The sequence below is a fragment of the Phascolarctos cinereus genome, unplaced genomic scaffold, assembly GCF_003287225.1.
Source record: "Phascolarctos cinereus isolate Bilbo 61053 unplaced genomic scaffold, phaCin_HiC Scaffold_726;HRSCAF=1367, whole genome shotgun sequence".
Taxonomy (NCBI): Eukaryota; Metazoa; Chordata; class Mammalia; order Diprotodontia; family Phascolarctidae; genus Phascolarctos; species Phascolarctos cinereus.
In genome coordinates this window covers 241,280,409-241,302,372 of record NW_027556098.1, presented here as the reverse complement: position 1 = coordinate 241,302,372, position 21,964 = coordinate 241,280,409, and the positions used below count along the sequence as shown (strand labels likewise).

Below are 21,964 nucleotides of genomic sequence, written 5' to 3'. Positions count from 1 at the left end.
ATGAAAGAGAGTTTGTTCTGTTACCTACACCACAGAATTACAGAATTCAAGATGACGTGACCTAAAAGTCACTCCTGTACTTACGTCGCTGATTCGGTCTTTCACTTTGCGAACATGCAGTAACATGGGGGTGTCATGGATGGTGGTGTAGCCTCTGGGTTTGGCTTTGTTATATTCCAATTTGTAAAGAATCTGGATGATTCAAAAACACAAGAGTTGAGTGAGAAAGATCATACCTCTACACCAATCATTTTGCACTGAAAAATTCTGGATGCCATTTTTCACTTGAGCTGGCTTAATGCAAGGAATAGGAACTTTGGAGGACTTTCCCAGCACATCATACTCTAAGACCTTCTGTTTTTATAGGGCTTGAGTCTTAGTGGCAGCATTCAGGAGTCTTCCTACTCACATCACTGATTTGTTTGTTGACTTTTGTAGTACGCAAATGTTCTGGAGTATCCACCACAGATGTAAACTTGTCCTTTGTCTTCTCATAGTTTTCCTTGTACCTGATCTAATGATGGAGAAGAAGAAAAAGTCAGTACTAAGAAACAGAGAAAGAACTCTCAAAAAAATGAAGATATTTGAATTTCTAACATGGTAAATGTGGATAAGATGTAATCTACATAAACAGATGGTCTTTGGGGTGCTCAATAATTTTTAAGAGTATAAAGGAGTAAGGGCAGCTAAGTGGTGCAGTGGATAGAGCTCTGGCCTTGGACTCAGGAGGACCTGAGTTCAAATCCGGCCTCAGACACTTGACACTTACTAGCTGTGTGACCCTGGGCAAGTCACTTAACCCTGATTGCCTCACCAAAAAAAAAAAAATTGCAAGAGTATAAAGGAGTCCTGAGAACAAAAGGTTTGACAATGTTGTCTTAGAAAGCTGCCAGGGACACTAAGAGATCATGTGAGTTGCTCTTGATCACACTGTTGCTAGAGGTAAGTCTCATGTGTGAGTCTCGTTAAGGAATGACTGTTCGACTTAGTTATGAAATGGAGATGTTAAAAAAAAATGAATACCATGACTATGGGAAAGGGGTTAGCTACTACTGTTCCTAATAAATCTCATTCTCAGTAGCATGCAAATATACCTTTGGAATTTGATGGTCACAGAGTAAATAATTTTCCATGCACACAAGCGATATTAAGCAATATGTATGACACGGTGACAGGACTGTAAGCACAAACATTTGATGATCACTGCTGAACAAAGGAATGAGCTCCAGAGAGTGGGCCACTTACAGAGAGAGTGTATAACCCTTTAAGATTGGGTTCCTAGGACCACAAAGTGAAGAAAACTGTATTTTAGTTTGTCTCTGTAATCAACTGAAAAAATCTTTCTTTGTCCATCTGGGAGCTCTAGAATTCAATTTCGTTATGAACATTTTCATCTCAGTTTCTTGGTGTGCATAGTCACTGTTCTCCAATGTTTTAAGCCAAAATTTCAGATAGCACCAGAATGGAATTCCATGTATTTCAGTTGGCCTTGAAGCAGTGTCTTTTAATCAAGGATGTTGGAAACCATTGTTCATGAGGGATATAGATGCTAGCGGTGGAATTTATATGATTTAAACTACCAAATGGAGCTGACTCCAGGAGGCCATAAATATGTGAGTTATTGAAAGAGTTACATTACAGTTCTCTTTTCTCCCAGCTGGTATTGTAACTCAGAAGTAACAAAGAGAAAAAGTCGAATAGAAACATAAATAGAAAGGTTGATGAATCTATCCTTGATGAAGTCAGTTCTCAAAGAATGTTTTCATCTGTTTAGGACAAAATTATAGAAAGTGAATTTGGCAAAATATCAATTTCAATGCTCAGTTTGAAAGAACCTCTAGGTTTTGGTTTGCTAAGAATTCCAAGAGGGACAAATGGTAGTTGGCCCATCCCATAGAGAAGATTACTATGGCAGCTTCACCATCCGTCACAATATGAGAAATGATCATTTATGTAGTTTTATGGAATGAAAAAAGTGATGAGATGAAGAGAGAATGATAGCTTAAAAATCAAAGAATGAAAAGGTCTGTAAGGATTCTGCATCACACAAAACATTACCTGGCTCCACATGTATGTATTGTAGAGTTCAGTCAACATATCTGGACGCAGAATTTCATTACATCCGTGTCGTAGAAACATCTTGGCACTAGATTTATATTTTTTCTGTCCATACAAAGAGCAGTGAAGCACAAGAGAGACTTATGAAGACAGGGAAGAACACAGCACTATATCCCAGTCACTTCAGAGTGAAGAGATGTAGGCAGAAATACTTTACGTACTCACATAGATGGGTATGGATAAAGATATTAAGTAATTTATTGGGCCACCAAGTGGAAAGGCTTCAGTATTTTAAGCTGACCACTTATGATTTTAGAAGTGGTGATTAACACTACTAAGAAAGTTTTACTTATGATACCAATGAATTTGCTTTTTAAAAATAAATCAGAGAAATGATAAACATCAATAATAATGTCATTCTATCCCCTTTTTTCTTTTTTTTTTCTTTCCTTTGAAACTCAAAGTAATTAGTGGAAGGAAAGTTATGATTTGCCCTAACAAATTGCAGCCCAGTAAGAGGAGGGAAACATTTTCCAAGTTAATGCTTCCCTTTTCTACTTCCCCACATCAGGTGAGAGTACGTAGAGCATGAATTGGCTCACTCAAAGAGCTTGTGTGCTATTTGGGTGGCTGAACAGATATTGTTGGAGGACGTAGGAACAGAACAGTTCAATATCATAGGCAGAACCCTATGACATCCTTGGCTGCAGACATGACGAACATCTCTTGGAGAATTAGGAGAACAGCACTGTCAGGGCCATCTTGGCCGGCACTGTTACAGTACCTGACTTATTTGTTCGCCTACGGTCTTAGCCAGCAGATGTCTAGGCTCGTCCACAACAAGGCTGTACTTATCTTTCCGCTGCTCATAATCAGCTCTGTATTTTTTCTGCTCAGAATAGCATATCAGATTATAACAAGTACACAATTTCAAAGGTATGGAGACATGTCTCTAGATATAAACCCTATATGTCATGAAACCTAACAATTCCAGGAGAGGTTTCTTGAGCCCTTCTGTAGACTAAAGGAGACACACAGTTAAATGAATAGAATTTCTGCCTGAAAAAGACTTGGGGTGTGGGATGGATGTGTAGGGTTTCAGTGACACTGAAATATAAGTACTTTGTACCTACACATATACCATCTTTAATTGTAATGCCATTAGCAGTGCCAGATTTCATTATTCCTTATTCTTTATTTAAAATGATGCCAGGCACCCTATCAGTTACAATTTGGAGCCATAAATGCAAAAAAAGTTAAGCATCAATAAAATCCTGCAATTATTCAAGAATAAGCCTGAGGTTTCTGGCAATAGTTCATTTTATCCATATGCAAATAAAATTTTGGAAAATGCTGTTGCTTTTTCTTTACACACCAGTAAGAAGGGTTGGCAGGGTTCCTTCAGAATCTCACAGGCAGAGAATCTTAATAAAGATGAAATAAGCGCTCAGCAAACCAAATTAATGAACTAATTAAAGAAATAGGCTACATTTTCAATTTTTCAAGCAATTAGTATGTCTATCATCATTTTAACCTTTCTCTTTTACTTATAAGCCACCTCTACAAAAAAGGGAAAACAAAATTAAAGATAAAACTATCCAGTTGTAAGTCCAGGAATGGCTGAAAATTCCAAAGATTTTATTTTAAAGTTAACTTAATAAGCATCACAAATGGTTGGAATTGATTGAGGAAGGGTTAACAGAGCATACTGGTAAATTCTTTTTGTCAAATGACTTTCTCTCTGGACAAAGGATAATAATAAGAAGAAATATAAAGTCATAGACCATAAATATCATGCAAGAGAAATCTCTGACTATTGCCATTGCAATCCATCAGACTACTGTGCTACAAATAATATTAAACTTATCAGTCAACCAGTATTATTCTGAGAGTTCTGGGATCTCTGACTCAAATCCTATGCTTGAGCTCACATCACTAGTTTTTTCACTCTATTAATACCCGAGTCTTTGTTTCTCTTTACTAAGACTTGGTATTTCAACTAAATATCTGAACAAAGCAGGAGGAAAAGCTACCTAGTAAAACTGAGTGGCAAATGGTCAAGTTTTACCACAACTCTGCAGGTTAGTAGTTTCATTCTTATGTTTTACTAAACTTTCTTTTTAAACATCAGGACTATGCTACCAGCATTTCAGCCCAAGTGGAGGATTTTTCAGAAGGCTCCAGCAGCCTTTGAATATGCTCTTTCCTGCTGTCTGTGGGATATATTTGTAGATCCCATTGGTTAGTGGCATTGCAGATATTCTTTCTCCCTTGCTTTTCATCTGCTCTTTCTTTTTCTGTCGCTATTATTTCAGTTCATTTCAATAAAGAAGCCGAAGATACTTACGGGGAATAAAGAGGTCTAGTATAAAAAGGTCATACTTACCTCATCCATCAGTTGAGTTGCATATTTGAAATGCTTATTAATTGGACTGTCAGCTATGTACTTGAAATTAGACTTTGTCTTTTCAAACAATTCCTTGTACTTGTACTAGAGAAAGCAAATAGAAAGTTGTCATTTTAAAACATAACACGCTGTGATGTAGTATGCTAAAAAAGGTGTATGAGAAATTCTTAGGCATAACTTGTAATAAAAGTCTATTTATTAATTAATTCAGTGAATAAAATGTGCTCTCATCTGTAGACCCTGAAGACTAGCCAGAAAAGACATTTTTCATGAACTAGCTGACTTAATAATAGATCTATCTCCCACTTTAGGCAAAATATATTCAAGCCCTATTTCTTTCCCCCCACTGCCCATAATGATCATCTTTGGCTTCAAGAGAAGGCCTCCAGTACTCAAAGGGGGTGTTTCTTTTTTAATCCATTCATATGAATACAATTTTCACCGAATTTGTTGTTGAGTCTTTTTTCAGTTGTGTCTGACTCTTTGTTGCCCCATTTTGGGTTTTCTTGGCAGAGTCATTCGCCATTTTCTATTCCAGCTTATTTTATAGATGAGGGAACTGAGGTAAACAGGATTAAGTAACTTGCCCAGGTCACACAGTTAGTAAATGTCTGAAGCCAGACTTGAACTGAAGAAGATGAGTCTTCCTGACTCCAGGCCCAGCACTCTATCCACTGCACCACCTAGCTGCCCTACTCACTGAGTTTAGTTATAGATAATTATATTAGAAGTTAGAGACCTTAACTATTACACAGTCTAATGCTACCATTTTACAGATGAGGAATCTGAGGCTCAGGAGTTTAAGTGATTTGCCCAAGGTCACACAGCTAGGTAGTAGTATAAAATAACCTCTTTATATTTGCTAGATAGCATGGATACTCACACAGTAATTTCCCCGTGGCATATTAAGAAGAAGTAAATACTGGAATTGTCATATAGAGAGGGATTAAGATTCCCTTTTATTAGATTAGTATAACTGGTCATGGTAGTCCAGATCTCTAATACAGAATTTCCCTGGGAGATTGAACAACTGACAACTGACCTATCAGAGGGTTTGGAAGTGAGGGTAGGAATAGGCATGTAATCTTAAGAGGCATCTAGCTGGCATAGTGCATAGAGAGCTGAGCCTGGTTTCAGAAAGAGCTAAATTCAAATCTACCCTTCGATACTTACTAGCTGACTGATCCTGGGCAAGTCACCTAATCTCTATTTGCCTCAATTTCCTCATCTGTAAAATGAGGATAATAATAGCACCTCCCTTTCTGGGTTGTTGTGAGAATTAAATGAGAAGGTATTCGTAAAATACTTAGTACAGTGCCTGGCATATAGTAGGCACTTAATAAGTGCTTGTTCTTTCCCTCTTTAGATCTGGAAAGGCAGAATTATAGAACTTTGCTCAGGGTGCCAAAACTGAACACATGTACTGCTTCTGAAACAATTGAGTTTAGCAACTAGTTAGAAGGATTAATTAATTAAAATTAAAAGCTACCACCCATCTGTGAGCCACTATGGTAACTAATTTACCTCCCCCTCCTCATTTGAATTTCTTAATTACTTGTATTCTTTTCACATTATGGACTATAAAGTTGATTTGAGAATATGTTTTCAAATGACTAGTTATAATCTTTGCTTAGTGGTCCCTGAACATGCCATTGGACGCTTTACTGGATTCTCTTTAATTTTGTGCAGGGAACTCTTCCTTTTTTTTTTTTTTGGTCAAATAGCTAACAAGAGATCTTCTGTGTCCTAAATTTTTGTCAAAAACAAAATGACAATGGTCTAAGCATCATAAAGATAGACATACCTTGCTGTAAAGGGTCTTGTTCTGTTCTGCCAACATCAAGTCAGGAGTATCATAGGCATAGCAACCAATGCCCCTAAGCCATGTCAAGTCTTCTTTGTATTTAACCTAAAAACAAACCACCATGAAACTGCTTCTAAATATGTACATGAATATGGCTTGACACCAGAGTCTATATAAGTAGAGTGATATGCATAATTAAAGGCCAAGAAAAAATTTTGCCCTTTTCTCCTCACATTTTTTTTTTAATCACAGAGCGAGTGATTCACTCATATGTTGAATATTATTCCATGGTGTATGCAATGACTGCATGGAATTTGTCACTTACATAGGGGATCAAAACAATTTTAATTGTCTCTCTAACCGCACTAAAATAAGCCAATACAGAATGGCTGTTTCTTAGAAAGTTAATGGTTGATTTAGGAGAAAAAAAGTCTTGTCAATTTAACTTTTATTTCTCCTTTAATTAATTCAGTTACAGGTAGGTTATTTAGCTTGCTTCATCTTTAAAACTTAAGAAGTTTTAAAATTACAGAAATTTGAATCACTAATGACTTAGGCAGAGATAACATATACATATACATTTATTTATAAACAAAAATAAAGATTTTAAGACTCACATCACTGATGGCATCAGTGACGGCTCGGTGGTGGTAGTGTTCTGGGCGATCTGGAATTGACATCCAGATTCCTAGTTGGTTCATATAGTTCTCCTTGTATTTCACCTGCAGCAGAAACACAAAGAAACTGAATGATTCTTTTTCAGGATTAAAAGAAACCATGAGTCACCCATTGACCAATTTGGTTTTTCCCCCTCTATTCAGTTATTTTTAGAAAGTGTGAGTGTTAAATTGTGACAAGTTCCTAGTATTGCTAAGGTGGGCAACTACAGGAGAGCATCTCTAATTAACAGGTGTAAGAGGAAAGCTTGAGGAAAGCATCATTTAAATGAATGTGAAAAAGAAGAAAATAAGAACATACACTACTGATGTCGTCTGTGACCTTGCGGTGATAGACAATGTCCAGGGCATCCTTCACAGTGTGGTATCTCCCTTTGGTAGCGTGGAATGTTTCTTTGTAGCGTAACTGCAAGGAGAGAGGTACACATGTCGTAAACAGGCATCCAAACTAACCTTTTAGGGCTCTCTCCAGCATAAACATTTTCTCATAGGTTTAGACCTGAATAACCTTACTGTAGATCTGAACAAAACTCAGTTGGAGAGGGGAAAACAATAGGTTCATTAAGCCTGAAATGTAACAATGGGCACAAACACCTTTATTTCTTGGGGCTAGGGTGATCCCTTTCTGGAGCTGTGGTCATGATTCTAGTCCACATTAAATTTCAACTTTAGATTTGGTTTAAAACATTTTCACCCAAGGTCATTGATCATGAAACAGGATTGTGATTTCTCCTTGTGTCTGGACAGATTTTAGACCCAACCAAGTGTACTATATAAAGCTGAATCTTAAGTCTGCTTTTACTTTTCATCTTGGCCATTATGCAAGTTGGTTAGATATTCTTCCAAGAATGGAAACAGATATTCACTGTAATGGTCATGGGTAACTATGACCACTTGTTTTCTAGATGCCAACCATATACTGTAATTCTTGGAGGATTATGGTTTCTCAGCCTAGCCACTATCCAATCTCTGGGAACATTCATCTCACTACAAGGTATAAACCTTTAAGACAAAGCATACCAATCATCCCACCTTAATATTTTTATATGAGAAATCATTTAATTATACATTGAATATAGTCTTGAAAGGGAAGAGTATGATCGGTGGGGTGAAAGACAAGTTGCAAAAGAGTTACGTATAACTTAAGAGGGATGTGTGGATGAAGAGAGTTCATCGTATATATGTGTGTCTTATTTTTAGGGTAGCTGGTAATGCCACTTCCTTTTCCCTATTAGTTGCATCCCTAAAAGTCCAGCTGCCTGGTCCTTACAATGCACAGGACTCCACAAATCACAGGTCCTGGGGGCAGTTCTCCAATTTGCTTCACCCTATGGAATATTAGGCTCTACCTAGGAATATTTTCTCTTTGCATTCCCAGCAGAGAATGACCCTTGCCTCTGAGTGCCTAGAAATTCCAAAATGGGATTTCTGTAGGAACTTAGGGACAAAGGGGAAGCAGGGAAAAAGTCTCAATTTATGACCCAATGGCTTCAATCCATATTGTTGACATGATTTCTGGGATTATTTGGAATAGTACATCCAAGCTTAGGTACTAAAGTTCAACTTTGGTAAAGAGTCTATCCTTTGAGGACTGATTTTGACATAGCAGGAAAAACACTGGATTTGGAGTCAATCAATGTGGGTTTGAATTCCATCTCTTCACTTATTACCTGTGTGACTTAAGTTACTTCTCCTCTCTGATCTTATTTCCTTATCTGTAAAATGAGTGGGTTAGATTAGTTTACTTTTTAGGTCTCTTCAAACTCTGAGTTTATGATCACATGAGTCAATCTTCCTCATTATTCAAAATGTGAATGTTTTGCCTGAGCATGAAGTAGTGATAGAGAGCTGGACTCAAAGTAGGGAGGATTGGGTTTAAGTTTTGCCTCTAACACATTCTGGATCTGTGACCCTGGGTAAATCATTTAACCTCTTGTTTTCTTATTCAGTTGTTTCAGTCATGTATGACTCTTTGTGATGCCATTTTGAGATTTTCTTGGCAGAGACAACTTTCTAAGACTATAAGCTTTAGGGAAGGTGTTAACCTACATTGGTATAGGGAGTTTCTTCACTTAAGACTTTCTTTATAGCAATAAAGTCATGGGTTTAGTCCCCATGACTATCCCTATATGTCAACATGTGTATGTATATACATGTATATGTATTTGGTTTATGCCTATAACTTTATTGGAATAAGGGAAGTGTCAGTGAGGAAATCCCTTCTACCAAAGCAAATCAGCAACTACACTAAAACTTATTGTCTTAGAAAGTTACTTGCAGGCACCAAGAGGTTAGAATAATTAATGGAGTCAACATATTAATGTCATTTAAACATTATCATCCATTCTAATACTCAGGAACTGACAGTTCTCCTTACCAAATGATACTAAGACACTTTGAGAAAAGAATCTAAATTTCATCTACGTTACCATGGAGAGCAGCTATGTATCCAGAAACTCCCTCTTAGCTGTGTTTTCTGCTCACTGGCCTGGCTTCATTCATCTTTATGTTAGTTGTATGATATGAACTATGATAATGAGTATGATTTGAGTGATAGGCATTAGAAACACAGAAATGGTTTGACTATTTTAACGTGTTAGCCTAGCTATTTTATTGAGTGTGCTTCAACCCCAGTCCTATGCCATCATAGCAGAGCAGGAATGAGGAAGAAAAGAACACATTTCTAGGATACTTACATCACTGGCATTCCAGTAAGCCCTTTTAGCTCTAATGAGGATTGGCGTGTCAGGGACAGGAGTATACCTGTCCTTCATTTTTTCATACTGAATTTTGTATTTTTTCTAAAGAACAAAACAGAAAGAAGGCATCAGACTTAGGTTCAAGTACTTTCACCCATTGCAACCTCTGCCACAGAGGGTGTCATACCAATTTCAAAGCCTTAGGAATGTTATACTTCATATTCAAGAGCTTAGATTTATTTTTTGATTTTTAACTCAAGCTAAGCACTCTTCATAAGTGACTATGAGTAGATGCTTGATGGGAAGATTTTAATGAACTAAGTAGTATCCTACTATCTTTTATAACTATGTTTTCATTTGTAGTAGTGTTGATGTTCTATCTTACCTCACTGACCATGTCCTTCACATCTCTAGCATGCTTTAAGGCTTTAGTCTGGTTACCAGCATGATGATGAGGTCTCTCTTTGGTGGCCAATTCAACATATAGATACTATAAAAATCAAAGGAAAAGGATAAAGTATCATTAGAACACTGTAATTGGTATTGTGCCACTTTTAGTACATTCTCTCATTCTCTTCATAGCCGGAAATACACACAGGGGACATTGATTGAGGTTCCATGAACTAGCTTCTCATCATAATTTTATTTTTTCATGGATTCAAATAGGACAAACTACCCCTTTTTTCTCTTCTGTGTCCCTCTCCCCCAACATAGTCATACTCACCCATTCTCAAATATTTCTACTGCTTGGGGCAGCAAACCCTAAGAAGTAGAATAGTCTTAGAGTATTAACCTAGCAACAGAATGTATATTTATCATAGGACCAGCCTAGCTAACTCTGGAGAGAATCTTCACCATATGGCTGGCCAGCAGGTGATGATTCTTTCTTTTTTTTTTTTGGCTAGGCAATGGGGTTAAGTGACTTGCCCAGGGTCACACAGCTAGTAAGTGTTATGTGTCTGAAGCTGGATTTGAACTCAGGCCCTCCTGAATCCAGGGCCAGTGCTCTATCCACTGCACCACCTAGCTGCCCCAATGATTTTTTATTTTTTAGCCACTGAAATTCACCATTATTGTTTACTCAGATATAAAGAAGTTATCTTCTACATTAAGGAATCAGGGATCCTTTGAATTATTGAAACGTGGACTTCCATATTGAAAATTATCCTTTGAGGGCCATCTTTTAAGGAATAAAAGGAGGATAAGATGATTATTACCCACTGTTTCTTCCACAAGGAACATCGCTTATCAGTCTATGTCTGAGTATATAGAATGCAATTTAATTTGTCGGTGTGGTCTTTGTAAAGCTAATCAAAACATTCTTAGATACTGTGTAGGAGTCAATAGATCATTCATCCAATGGCAAAGGTAGTCCAGGGAGGCTATAACAGAGTATTTAGAAGCACAAGAAGCAGCATTACCTGTTATCCTAAAATATGCTGCTAGCGCCCCACCCACCCACCCCTGGCCTCCCTCCATTTTAAGAGCAACATTGCTACAGAAACCAAAAATGAACATCCAGGGAGTCAACTAGTAAGGCGGCATCAGAGGCAGATAGTTAAACTTACATTAGTCATACGGGTCTCACTGGTGACCTGGGGCATGATTATTATGCTATATTTCCCATTAAGTTTTCTCACCTGACTCTGAAGCTTCTGTCCTTTCTTGGCTCTTAAAAAGTCAGGAGTATCAAGGATTGAAGTAAATATTGATTTCTGCTTCTTTCCTACAGCTCTGTACACCAGCTAAACATAAAATAAGTCATTTTCAACATTTGTTAGCAATTTTTTATAGTGGCTCTTTTTAAAAAAAAAATTTTTTTTTAGGCAATTGAGGTTAAGTGACGTGCCCAGGGTCACAAGCAATTTTTTAATATAACATTTATTGAACTAAGTTGAACAAAAGAGAAAGATAGTAGGATTGAATGAAAATTAAGAGAATAAAAACAAATGAAGAGCAATCACATTGACTAATCATAGAAACAAAAGACAAGTAATTAATATTGGAATTCTCCTCAATAGACAGCAACTTATCTATGCTTTCTCATCCTATGTGATTCTTAACCATATCTTCTCATATATTGTCCGCTGGGGGAGGCAGGGTAATTCACCTAAGTTAAGGACTTTCCTTTAGATCTCTTGATGTTAAGTGGATACCAAAGAAGCACATGATTGTTCATCAGTTTTTCCCTTGCTCTATGTGTTTAGCCTACTCTATTTTCAAAACCTTCATATATTTAATAATCTTTTATACAGTTTTCCTGTACAATTCTTCACTGGTAATATACTGCTGCTTACTAAAACCTATTGTATGTCTCAACACTGCTCTTTGTGTGACCTATAATTTTAATTCTTAGGAAGTAGACATCATTACTGGAGAATATCGATGTTAAAAGGTGGAGTTTTTATCAGGGGTCCCCAAAAACATTGTGTAAGTTTCTAAATGCAATCCACCTCACTTCTTGGGCATCACTAAGTCATGCCATCATCTCCAAACCTCCTTTTCCAGCATCCTGTTATGTATTGTCTTCCTCCATTAAAATGTAAGCTCCCTTAGGGCAGAGACTTTCTTGCTTGCTTGTATTTTATTCCCAGAGCTTAGAATTTAATGAATGCTTATTCATTCTCTCTCTCTCTCTCTCTCTCTCTCTCTCTCTCTCTCTCTCTCTCTCTCATCCTCCACCTCCTATTCATTTTTGGGCCAATTCATTGTTCATCTGCCCAAGATGTGTGTCCAGATGGACCAACCTTACAGCCTGGTCAATCGCCTACATATCATAGTCTGGACAATCACTTAGTCTTTTCTATGTGGATAGCTAGTATTAACTTTTTTATATGATTATAGTTCTCATTTAGGAAGTTTTGAAGTGTTTTGGAGCTTGATTTAATTAATACATTGTTATCTACAACCAGGAGAAACTGCATGATTTGGACATGTAAAGGGAACCTCTCTCCTATTTGTACTCCCTGTTGATGTCCTTTATGACAATGGTCCCTTTATGCCTCTTGGTATAATAGAGGTGACTCTTGGTTCTTAAAGGCTGTGACAATGGAATAAAAGCTTTGACTAGTTCTTTCCTGCTAGGAAGGGTTTGAGATGAATGGGATATGTCTGTTGTTGAGAACCAGTCTAAGTATGGAGAATCTTAAACTAGTGGGCTAGTCACATATGTGTATATACATATATATGTGATTATATCTGTATGACTATACACACATATAATATTTGTAAGTCTAAGAACATAAATCATTCCTAATCAGAAATTGTCAGAGCTATTGAAAAAGATGAGTTAACCCAGCTGTTGACATTTTTAGGCTTTAACTTCATTAAGATAAGCTGATAGGGCGATAAGATGAACAGATGATGGACTGCCTTGATGATTATGTCTTTTTCCCGTTAACAATCACGATTTCAAGAACACCTTACATTTATGTAATACTTTCAACTTTCTAAAGCCCTTTATGTTCTTCTTTCATTTTATCTTTATAATTCCTTCCTTATTCACTAAGTAGGGCAGCTATTATCCCTTTCTTACAGGGACATTGAGGCTAATGAAGTCAATTGATGTGCTTAACATGTCACAGCTTGGTAGTGGCAGAGGAGGGGCAGTTAACAGTGTTAAGGACTTCTGCATGGACAAAGATCATGTGACAGTGAAATTACAAATTGTTTGAAAGTACCATGGGTTTATTTGACTATAAACTTGTTTATTATAAAAGAGCTTTTTTTTGGGGGGGGGAGGCTAGGCAATGGGGTTAAGTGACTTGCCCAGAGTCACACAGCTAGTAAGTGTTATGTATCTGAACCCGGATTTGAACTCAGGTCCTCCTGAATCCAGGGCCAGTGCTCTATCTACTGCGGCATCTAGCTGCCCCTAAAAGAGGTTTTTGGAGGGAGGAGGAGAATTGAGGAGAATGGCAGGCAGTGATAACAATGCAAAAATAAAGACAAAAGAAAAGTCAATGAATAATTTAAAATACATAGAAGAGAGCAGAAGGAAGTTTAGGAAGTGACAAAAAAGGGCAGTATTGGTACTATTGTGTTAAATTCAATATATACTTTAAAAATAAGCTATCTGTAATAGTAATAATTTCACATATAATCCTTTTTTTGTTCTACTTTCTATATGGAAACGTTTATATTTAAGTTCATGAAAATAATTTTTTTTAAAAAGAAAGTAATGTGGGCATTCCCCACTTAGCATCAGCATATTGAGAGGTAAAATAAGGCATTCTCACCTCACTCAGATGTGTCTTCAGCTCTTGCACTTTTCTGTATTCAGGCGTGTCCAGCACCACACTATATTTGTCTCTCTCCTTCCTTGCCTTATCAGTATACAGGTAGTTGGACTAGAAAAAAAATAATAGACTATAGATGTCTCTTGCAGGTAATACATAATTATTTGGCCCTTCTACGGCTTTCATCGACATGTTTTCCTCTGAAGTATTTGGTAAGAAATTGGCACAAATACAGTAAAGCTTTTTATGTGTCCTCTACCACTTCCCAATGGGCAAAAGCTACCTCCTCCCTGTCTTCTCACATTAATTGAATTCATTATCTATGTTAGTTCAGGGACATTTTTACCCCAGAAGCAACTGTATGCATGTAACCTGCTTCTGCCCAATACTAGGAGACATATTTTTGCAACAGGTACATAAATATGGCATGAAATATTGTAGGGATGGAGCTTACCCAAAGCTTACGCAGGTGACGGGAACGGACCATGTCAGGGGTATCATAGAGGAAGCATCCGAAGCCCTTCAATATCTGTAGATCCTCTTTGTACTTAATCTGTGAAGCCATAATAGAAACAGAGATGGCAGAGTTAAAGGTTCAAAGCTGGGCAAAATAGACAACACTTAACAAATATTTATAGATTCATTTTACTTTAACATTCCCTCTGTGAATGCTACTTAACAGTTTATTTCATGTCAAATCAATCACAGCTGCTTTCATTTAAGCCTCCTGTCCCTGAGCTTAAGAGATAGTTCAATAGGCATTATTTTCTCATTTTACACAGGGACATTATACACAAGAGAATCTTGGACAGCAGTAGTGTGGCTTTTGAAAGGCAGACATTGCAAGAGGGCAAGGTAAGGGGTAGAGGGGGGAACTGATGCTATAGAATAAATTGACTAGGATGGGGGAAACTCAAGTCTTCTGATACATACAGAAGGGTTAAGGGGGTTCTTTAAATTTCCTAGTTGGCCTTTTTGATGATGTGATCATTTCTGATAAACTTTGGGGAAAGAGTGTTCCCCAGCGAGATCCACATAGGAAGTGAAAGGACGTGAACAAGGAAGGAAGGAACTCTAAAGAGCATCAGTTACATTAGCTGCTTAGAGCACGTGGAATGCCTTAGAGTAGCTGGAAATGGAAGCTTAGGCTCTGAACCAGGATGGCCCTCACTAAGTGCTACCCTAACCACTAGGGCCCCTGTGAGCTACTTACATCGCTTGTGATGTCTCCCACATAGCGGCAATGGAGCACATGAGGTGTGTATGGCAAGGAGATCATGTGTCCTTGCATCCTGAAGAAGTCAGATTTGTAGATCAGCTAAGGGGGGAAAATCACATATGTTAAGAGCAGTCTACTTTTGAATTCAGAGATAAATTTCAGCCACTTGCCCCTCGCCTGGAAAAAGACGTACTTCACTGACAGCTTCCTGTGTTTTTTTGACTTGACGGATTTCAGGTGTGTCTGGAGTGGTATGAATCTTGTCCTTTAATTTGTGGTATAATTCTCGATATAGGCGCTATGCCAGAGAAAGAAAAAAATATGTGAAATGCTTAGCATAGGATAGGTTAATCAAGTTATATGTTTATTGGTCAACAGTCAAATACCCTAAATATTTTGGGAGGGAAGGTGATTTGAAACTGGGAGGAAAGAGGAAAATAAGTTGGTTTTTAACTAAAAGAAAGAGAGGATAAGTGCAAAGTCAAAGCAGAAAGTGGAAGGAATGGGCACCAAAGGTATTATTATTTTTACTAATAAGACCACAAAACAACTTTGTTTGAAGACCACACTGAGGATCCATTGGTTCAGAAATAAATGCACCAGGGGTAGTTTTCTTTAAAATGACCATTGATGTTTTTTGCTAGGAAAGACAGTAACTTTATGAATCCTTCCATGTTAATTCACCCATTGAAATGTTATGCAGAAGAAGGTGGACAAGGAAGCCTTGTGCTATGGCGTTATACTTTCAATGGGTTAAGTCTCTGCAAGGGCATTGCCAATTATAAAGGTCACATAAGTGAGACTAGTAACAAAGTGAATGCTCTCTTGCCTGGCTGATGTTTGAGACTGGTGTTGGATTCAGCTTAACTCCTTAACATATTTCAAACAAAGATTTATTCACTGAAATAAAATATTTAACTCTGTAGTCAACAGTCACAATACCTCACTGGTAACTTGGTTGGCTCTCCGGACATGAACAAATGGAACATCCTTCAGGCCAAGAGTGTATCCATTTGCCTTGAGGTGTTCATAGACTTCTTTGTATTTAAACTGTAAAATGAAAGTCAGAATTAGGAGAAAAAAACATTTTAAGGGAGAAGCAACATTACGTTCTATAGTTGTCTAGTCTGTACAGAGAAAAAAAGGATCCTTTTGGTTTGAAAATTCCTATGAATTTAGTGTAAGGGAAAGTTTCTGGCATGATTCTGACAGTAGAGTCAGCTATGAAAATGAATACTGGAAAAAGTCCATAAGGAGTGGAATGAGAGTGAGATAGGATAGGAACACAATATCAAAGAGAAAGAGAGAAAGGAAAAGAAAAGGAAAAAAAGAGGAGCACTGAAGTATTTTTGAAAAAAAAGTTTCAGTAGAAAACAGAATGAAATACCCCAGACATATACGGAAGCACTGAAAGTTACTTGTTGAATTTATTATATATATTTTTAAAAGCAGGCTGTACCCAATAGAGATTCATAATGCTATATATAACAGAAATGGCCATTTTATTTGGCATTTGCTAAATTCAAAATAAAAACATCACCCTCAAAATAAGCCCATGGACAGAAAGAGGAAAAATGTTCTAGAACTTTTATATGGCTCTTTGAAGGGGTGTGAATGGATGAACTCCCATAGGCCTTTGGCTGTGCTACAACTTCTACCATTGAGCTCTCTCTATAGCTCCCTGCTAAAGGGAGAAGTTGGATAACTGATAACTATCCATTTATAAAGTCACTCAGTGTTTGAAGCTAGTAATGACTTTATTCCTTTCTCTACTCTTTTGCATTATTATTATTAATTTTTTATTATTCTAAACTTGAAAATAATCCACAAACAAGTATTTCCATATGCATGGGAGAACAAAATAACAATAGTAATAGCTAGCATTTATATAGCACCTTAAAGTTTATAAAATGCTTTATAAACATTATTTCATTTGATCTTTATGATAACCATGGGAGGTAGGTGTGATTATTATCCACATTTTACCAATAGAGACTGAGGTTGATAGACATTAAACGACTTGCCCAGTGTCACACAGTTATTATGCATCTGAAACTGGATTTGAACTGACTTCAGGGCCATCTCTCTCTCCATTGTATCATCTTATGTAGAAAGTCATGAATCTCCATTATGTATAACTCGCATTTAAATTTTTTCAAGTTTCAAAACTGTCCTGCTTATCTATATCTCCTTCTGAATATCCTTCTCTTCTTGTCTATGCATTAAAAATGTTACAATGACTCCTTTTCTTTCTTTTCTTCTTTTTTGGCATCATTATCATTAATGTCCTTCTAGCCTCCAATCCCTCCCCTCACTCCTATTAAAAGAAAACCTTTGTAACAAGTAAGTTTAGTCAAGTAAAACAAATCCACACATTGGATGTCCACATATGTCCAAAATATCTATAACAGTTGGCACCCTGAATCCCCTACCTTTCTGTCAAGAGTCTATACATAATAATCTCATCCTTTATTGATCCACTCTCAGTAGAACACGTGGTTCTGAGTTGTTTTCCTACCAGCAGGGAAGGGTTGAATGGCTCTGGCCATAGTTTACTGCCTAGGTGACCAACAGTATGTATTTATGGGAAGGCAAACTGGGGTGAAGTATAGCCTATGACTATGGAACAAAGCAAAGTTGAATGACCTACATCTTTAACAAACCAGGGGCTACTTTGTCACTGGCACTCATTCTAACTCACTGAGCTAACTAGTGGTTAGAATGACAATGCCCCTGCCACACTGAGTGAGCATGCCAGTAGAATGCTCTATTTACCTCTTCCCTCTGTATATCAGGTTGAACTTGTAGAGTGAGCCTGTAGGGACAGAAGTAGCCTTGTTCTAAGTACTTATTCCAGGACATCCATGATACACCAACATTTCCAAACTGTCACCTCTGTATCTTATACCTGAAGATATTACTTACATAACTACTCATGTATTGGGCCTCCTTTGCCTTCTTAAAGTTGGGAGCATCTCCTGGAATCCTGTATCCAGTGGGGAGGTAACGTAAGCCATCCTTTCGGTATAAATACTGCAAAGATAAGTAAGAAAAAACAGGTTAAAATCATATCTATTTGTTAAGCAACTGACTTGAGTTAAGGACATCCAAGACAAAGTTTATACTGGATTTCTCAATAGGTCACTTATGTCTTTGTGCTAACTGAGCTAGAATAAATATTTCAGAAAATAACAAGGTATAAAGTTCTTGAAGGGAGTCAGACCTCTTTACCTTTGCTCCTTTGGGGTGGGGCAAGGAGGACAGTTATTGAGAGGGATGAGAGTAGGTGACTGTAGAGGACATTTATTTGACCTACAGGTTACCCTAAACTTTTTTGGAAAGACCTAGGAGAAGAAGAAGAAACAAAGAGCTGAGCTCCATCACTGCCCCTGACCCCACCACTAAGTGACATTTCAGGAGCCATTACTGATATACAGAAAGCCCAGCAGCAGATGTCCCATCTTTGGAACTTAATATATGTCATAGGATCACAGGGTCATAGATATAGGACTGGAAGGGACCTTAGAGATCATTTAGGCCTATGTCATCATTTAACAGATGAAGAAAAGTGAGGTGAAGTGACCTTGTTCTAAGTGATACAGATACATACAGCTGGAATTCAAATCCTGGGTTTCTTAATCTAGTGCTTTAGCAACCATGTTGATGGACTGATTTACAAAATCAGATACTGGGTAGTAAAGAGGAAGTCATAAGTTAGCTGTAGGGTTTCTTTTCAGTTCATATAATCTCAAATATGTTCAAGAGTTCATGAGTCTCTGAGTCAAGGTATTTTCTTCTGAGTTGGGATGAAACACTTCCCTGTGTGTCATGGAACCAGAGCTCATCCTTCCTGATTCTATACCAGACTCAAAATACTATTACAAATGGATTTGCAATACTCACTTCACTCTGTAGTTTATGAGCATGAAGTGACCGGTCCAAATCTACGGTCTTAGTAGTGGGAGCCACTTTGCCTCTAACATTGTGTATATATTCATGATGGTAGACAGCCTAAGGGAAGAAAACCCAGAGTGAGTGAGTTGACACATAACGATATTTCCCTGATACAACTAGCACCTTTAGAGAACTGGTTTTCACTGAATTGAAATGGAAACTCAAACCTTTTCTAATTTTGGGAGCCTGATGCAATCCTCTAATATCATGGGAATTTATCAATGAAACAAACAGAAAAATTATTTTAAAAATCTGGATCCATGATTTCACTGGTGTGGGGAACTCTGGGAGAAGAACCAAGGTGAAGAATGCAAATTAGCACCTGTTCCACAACTTAGATTCTCAGAGAGTTACTTGGGAGTTGAGAGTAAGTGACTTGCTCAGAGTCACTCACCTAATATGTGTCAGAGGTGGGACTAGAAACTAGGTCATCCTGTCTCTGAGGCTAGTTCTTTATCCAGTTTTGGACATGAAATATCTGAACAGCTAGTTCTGAACACAGAAAACAGGGAACTTTTGACTTCAACCTTGTAGTTTTGTTTCTTACTGGAAAACTATCCTTTAAGAACCATCTTGTCTGTTGGATGGAAGTAGGCTTTGATACAACCAAAGAGGAAAAACTCACTCAGGCAGAAGAGCTAGTAATTTTTTTTATTGGAAATACCAAGGAAATATGTTGCAATATTTTTACCTTCTTGTGAGAAAGGTAATAGCTAATAATAATAGCTAGCATTTAGATTGTGCTTTAAAGTTTATAAAACACTTTATAAACATCATCTCACTTTATCCTCATAACAACCTTGGCAGGGAGATACTATTATTAACCCCATTGAGGCAGGCAGATATTAAGTGACTTGTCCATGGTCATCCAGCTAGTAAGTGTCTAAGCCAGATGTCAACTCAGGTCTTCCTAACTCCAGGTCCAGCACCCTATCCACTGTGCTGCCTGTCAGGCCTTGGAAAAGAAGGATCAATTTTTATTTATAAGAACAAAAGTCCAGGGCTAAAAAACACACCATTTATCTCCATTTATCTAGCAAAATAGCTGGACTCCCTGTGGGGATTTATGGGAAGACATAGACAAGAGTCATATGGGTTGAGAAGGCATGGATGACAACACACACATCTATGAAATTGCTGAGCCTCTAAGGTACTTTCAGCATCAAAATATATTTTTGAAGCTCCAAATCTCCAGTTCATTGACAATAATAATATAGATGACTAAAAAAATAGTGAAACAGCAGCCTCTTCAGGCATGAGGATCCCAACACCTAGGCCCTCATCTCCCAGGAAGAAAGGACTCTAACCTTATTGCCTCAGACATATAGTTCTAGGACAATATAACCTATACGTCCTCTCTCCTTGAGCTCAGACTACCTGGAGAATGACTTTCCACACAGGCACTTACATCACTCAGTTGTTTGCCACTCTTGACCGCCTGTACATAGACTGGTGTATCTGTGACCAATTTGTAGTCATTTCTTGTTTTCATTGCATGAGATTTGTATTTTATCTATAGGAAGAAGAAAAGAGACAAAGGGAAGGAAGAGAGAAGAAAAGAAGGAAGGGAGGAATTAATGGTGCTATATCATTATTTTTTATGGTTTGTTTTTGTTTTTTTACTTTTTTATTTTAGACTTAAAAATTAAAACTTAAATACATGAGAAAAGAAAAAGAAACATACTGTAAACTTAAATGTAAAATAAGAAAAGCAAAAACCATTTGTACTGCATAATGTAAGAGAGGATTCAAAATAAATAAAATAAATTTCTATTTTAAGAAAACCTATATGATCAATACTACATGTTGTGTTGAGAGCTGTCCATCTTTTCTTTGCTTCCTTGTAGGTTTTCTTTTGTTCTCTGCTGCACACTTTTTACCTTATTCTTTTTCCCCCTTCTTCCCCACCCAGGCTACAATTAAGCTTGGTCATATTTATCTGTATGCTATTTATATAGATGCTACTTATATAGATGCATATTTATATAGATGCTATATCATTATTATAGTATTTTCTTCTGATCCTGATTTTTTCCTAAAATTTTAGCTTATTTGTTACTTGCAACAGCTATATTCAACAGTGCTCCTTCAGACCTTTTGAAGCTTCATTTGCATAATGCATTAGTAAAAAATAAAAACCACACTACAGAAAGGCCCCAGTGATATAGAAAAGCAGGGGAAAGCCAGTGTGAATTAGTGAATAATCTAGAATAAGATTATTTTGAAAGAATGCAGCTTATTATTATTAATGGCAAATGTTTATGTAGTGCTTTATGGTTTGCAAAGAGCTATACAGATGTTATGTCATAGCACTTTGAGGCTTGCAAAACACTTTATACATGTTATTTCATTTTACCCTCATAATAACCCTGGAAGGTAGCCTCATTTTACACCTAAGAAAACTGAAGCAGCCAGAGTTTAACTGACTTGCCTAGGATCAAATAGTTATTACATTTCTGAGGCTGGATTTGAACTCAGATCTTTTGACTCCCGACCATCCTCCTATCTATTGTGCGACCTAGCTGTCTCTTGTTTATTAATAGCCTGTTTCTAATTATAACTCATTCTTATCTATGATTTAAATGAGCATATCCCTTGTGCTCAAATGAGTCTTTATAAGTACTTGAGGATGCTTGAAAACTGTTGTCTCAAGTACTTTAAAACCTTCTTCATGAAATCTCTGTCAATTTACTTCGTAAGTCTTCACCAAAAAGGGCCTTTAGCCCAGCCTCAATTTACATGATCATAAATTCCAAAATGTTGAGGTTTTATTGAAATCAAACTAATGAGCCCCATCTACAAACCATTTTGTCAAGGCTTTCTGTGTGGGAGAGACCATAGCAAGACTGCACAGACCTGGGGGTTCTCAGGTTTGTGACTCATCTATCTAGTTCTTCGCCTTTCTTTT

The 21,964-nt window shown here is 37.2% G+C and overlaps 1 protein-coding gene across 1 annotated transcript in view; it reads right to left on the bottom strand.

Moving 5' to 3' along the window:
- Nucleotides 1-21,964, bottom strand: part of NEB (nebulin) — a 232,193-nt gene that overhangs the window by 52,209 nt on the left and 158,020 nt on the right. The window contains 18 exon segments of the mRNA XM_078146167.1: nt 85-192; nt 410-514; nt 2,059-2,163; nt 4,445-4,549; nt 6,270-6,374; nt 6,887-6,991; nt 7,248-7,352; nt 9,643-9,747; nt 10,031-10,135; nt 11,286-11,390; nt 13,884-13,994; nt 14,338-14,436; nt 15,097-15,201; nt 15,296-15,400; nt 16,045-16,152; nt 18,028-18,135; nt 19,006-19,113; nt 20,465-20,569. Coding sequence (XP_078002293.1) covers nt 85-192; nt 410-514; nt 2,059-2,163; nt 4,445-4,549; nt 6,270-6,374; nt 6,887-6,991; nt 7,248-7,352; nt 9,643-9,747; nt 10,031-10,135; nt 11,286-11,390; nt 13,884-13,994; nt 14,338-14,436; nt 15,097-15,201; nt 15,296-15,400; nt 16,045-16,152; nt 18,028-18,135; nt 19,006-19,113; nt 20,465-20,569 — 1,902 coding nt within the window.